Here is a 978-nt window from a genome sequence, read left to right as displayed (position 1 = left end):
TGGTAAATATCTGACCTTTGGGTCAAACTCCATTACTTTGCTGAACCAATGAGCGATCTTATCATACAAGTTCTTCCCCTTAAACAAGTCGCGTATGGGTGCATGGTGCCGTTAAAACAATTATCCGGTACCCGAAGATGATATCCCAGAAATGTCGTAATACCCACACGACTGCTAGTGTCTCCAAATGTGTCGCCGAATAATTCTTTTCTGGGGGTCTTAGTGCCCTACTGGCATACACAATGGTGTGCATTTTGTCTTCCTCATCCTTTTGCTGTAGCACCGCTCCCAGTTCCAAACTGAGGCGTCTGTGCACAGGTAAAAAGTTTGAGTATAACCAGGAAACGCTAACACGGGTGCCTCTGTCATGGCTTTCTTGAGGTCACTGAAGCTCTTCTGTTCCGATGGTCCCCAGTGCCATGCAACATCCTTCTTAAGTAGCATCGTCAATGGTGATGCGATAGCAGCATAATTTTGGACAAAGCTCTTGTAGAAACCAGTGAGCCCTAGGAATGAGCGAACATCATCCTTGGACTTGAGTGTAAGGAAATTTACCATGGCTGTAACCTTATCCAGCAGAGCCTTGATGCCACTGCCATCAACTAAGTGCCCTAGAAATCTAACATTTGGCTTTAGAAAATTGCACTTCGATAGCTTGATTTTCAGACCCGCGGATCCTAAGGTTTCCATCCGTCATTTTTACTTATTAAAATGAGTGTCCTTGTCTTTGCCCACAATTTTTAAGTCATCTAGATACGCAGGACGCCCTGCCCAATCATGTCACCAAACAACTGATTTATCATCCTCTGAAATGTCAAAGGAGCATTATTCAGTCCAAAAGGCATCCGGAGAAATTCAAAGTGCCCACGGTGAGTGCTAAAGGCAGTGATGGGATGCAACTCTTTGGTCAGCTCCACCTGCCAATACCCTGACACTAGATCCAGGCAGGTGAACATGGTATTTCCTTTACCCAAGGGT

General features: G+C 45.2%; 1 protein-coding gene across 1 annotated transcript; it reads right to left on the bottom strand.

Annotated features, from left to right (window-relative positions):
- Positions 1–219: 219 nt before the first annotated feature.
- Positions 220–690, bottom strand: LOC145391686 (uncharacterized). Its single transcript, XM_080266232.1, has one exon. It carries the CDS (start codon positions 688–690, stop codon positions 220–222), a length of 471 nt encoding a protein of 156 aa, XP_080122358.1.
- Positions 691–978: the final 288 nt, after the last annotated feature.

This window comes from Coenobita brevimanus, chromosome 19, assembly GCF_032717465.1.
Source record: "Coenobita brevimanus isolate Jiangsu-jjx chromosome 19, ASM3271746v2, whole genome shotgun sequence".
Taxonomy (NCBI): domain Eukaryota; kingdom Metazoa; phylum Arthropoda; class Malacostraca; order Decapoda; family Coenobitidae; genus Coenobita; species Coenobita brevimanus.
The sequence above is the reverse complement of the archived record's forward strand: the minus strand, read 5'-3'. Positions and strand labels throughout refer to the sequence as shown.

Bases quoted from the DNA above. Each gene is read 5' to 3' on its own strand.
- LOC145391686 (XM_080266232.1), bottom strand. From the start codon at position 690: ATGGAAACCTTAGGATCCGCGGGTCTGAAAATCAAGCTATCGAAGTGC.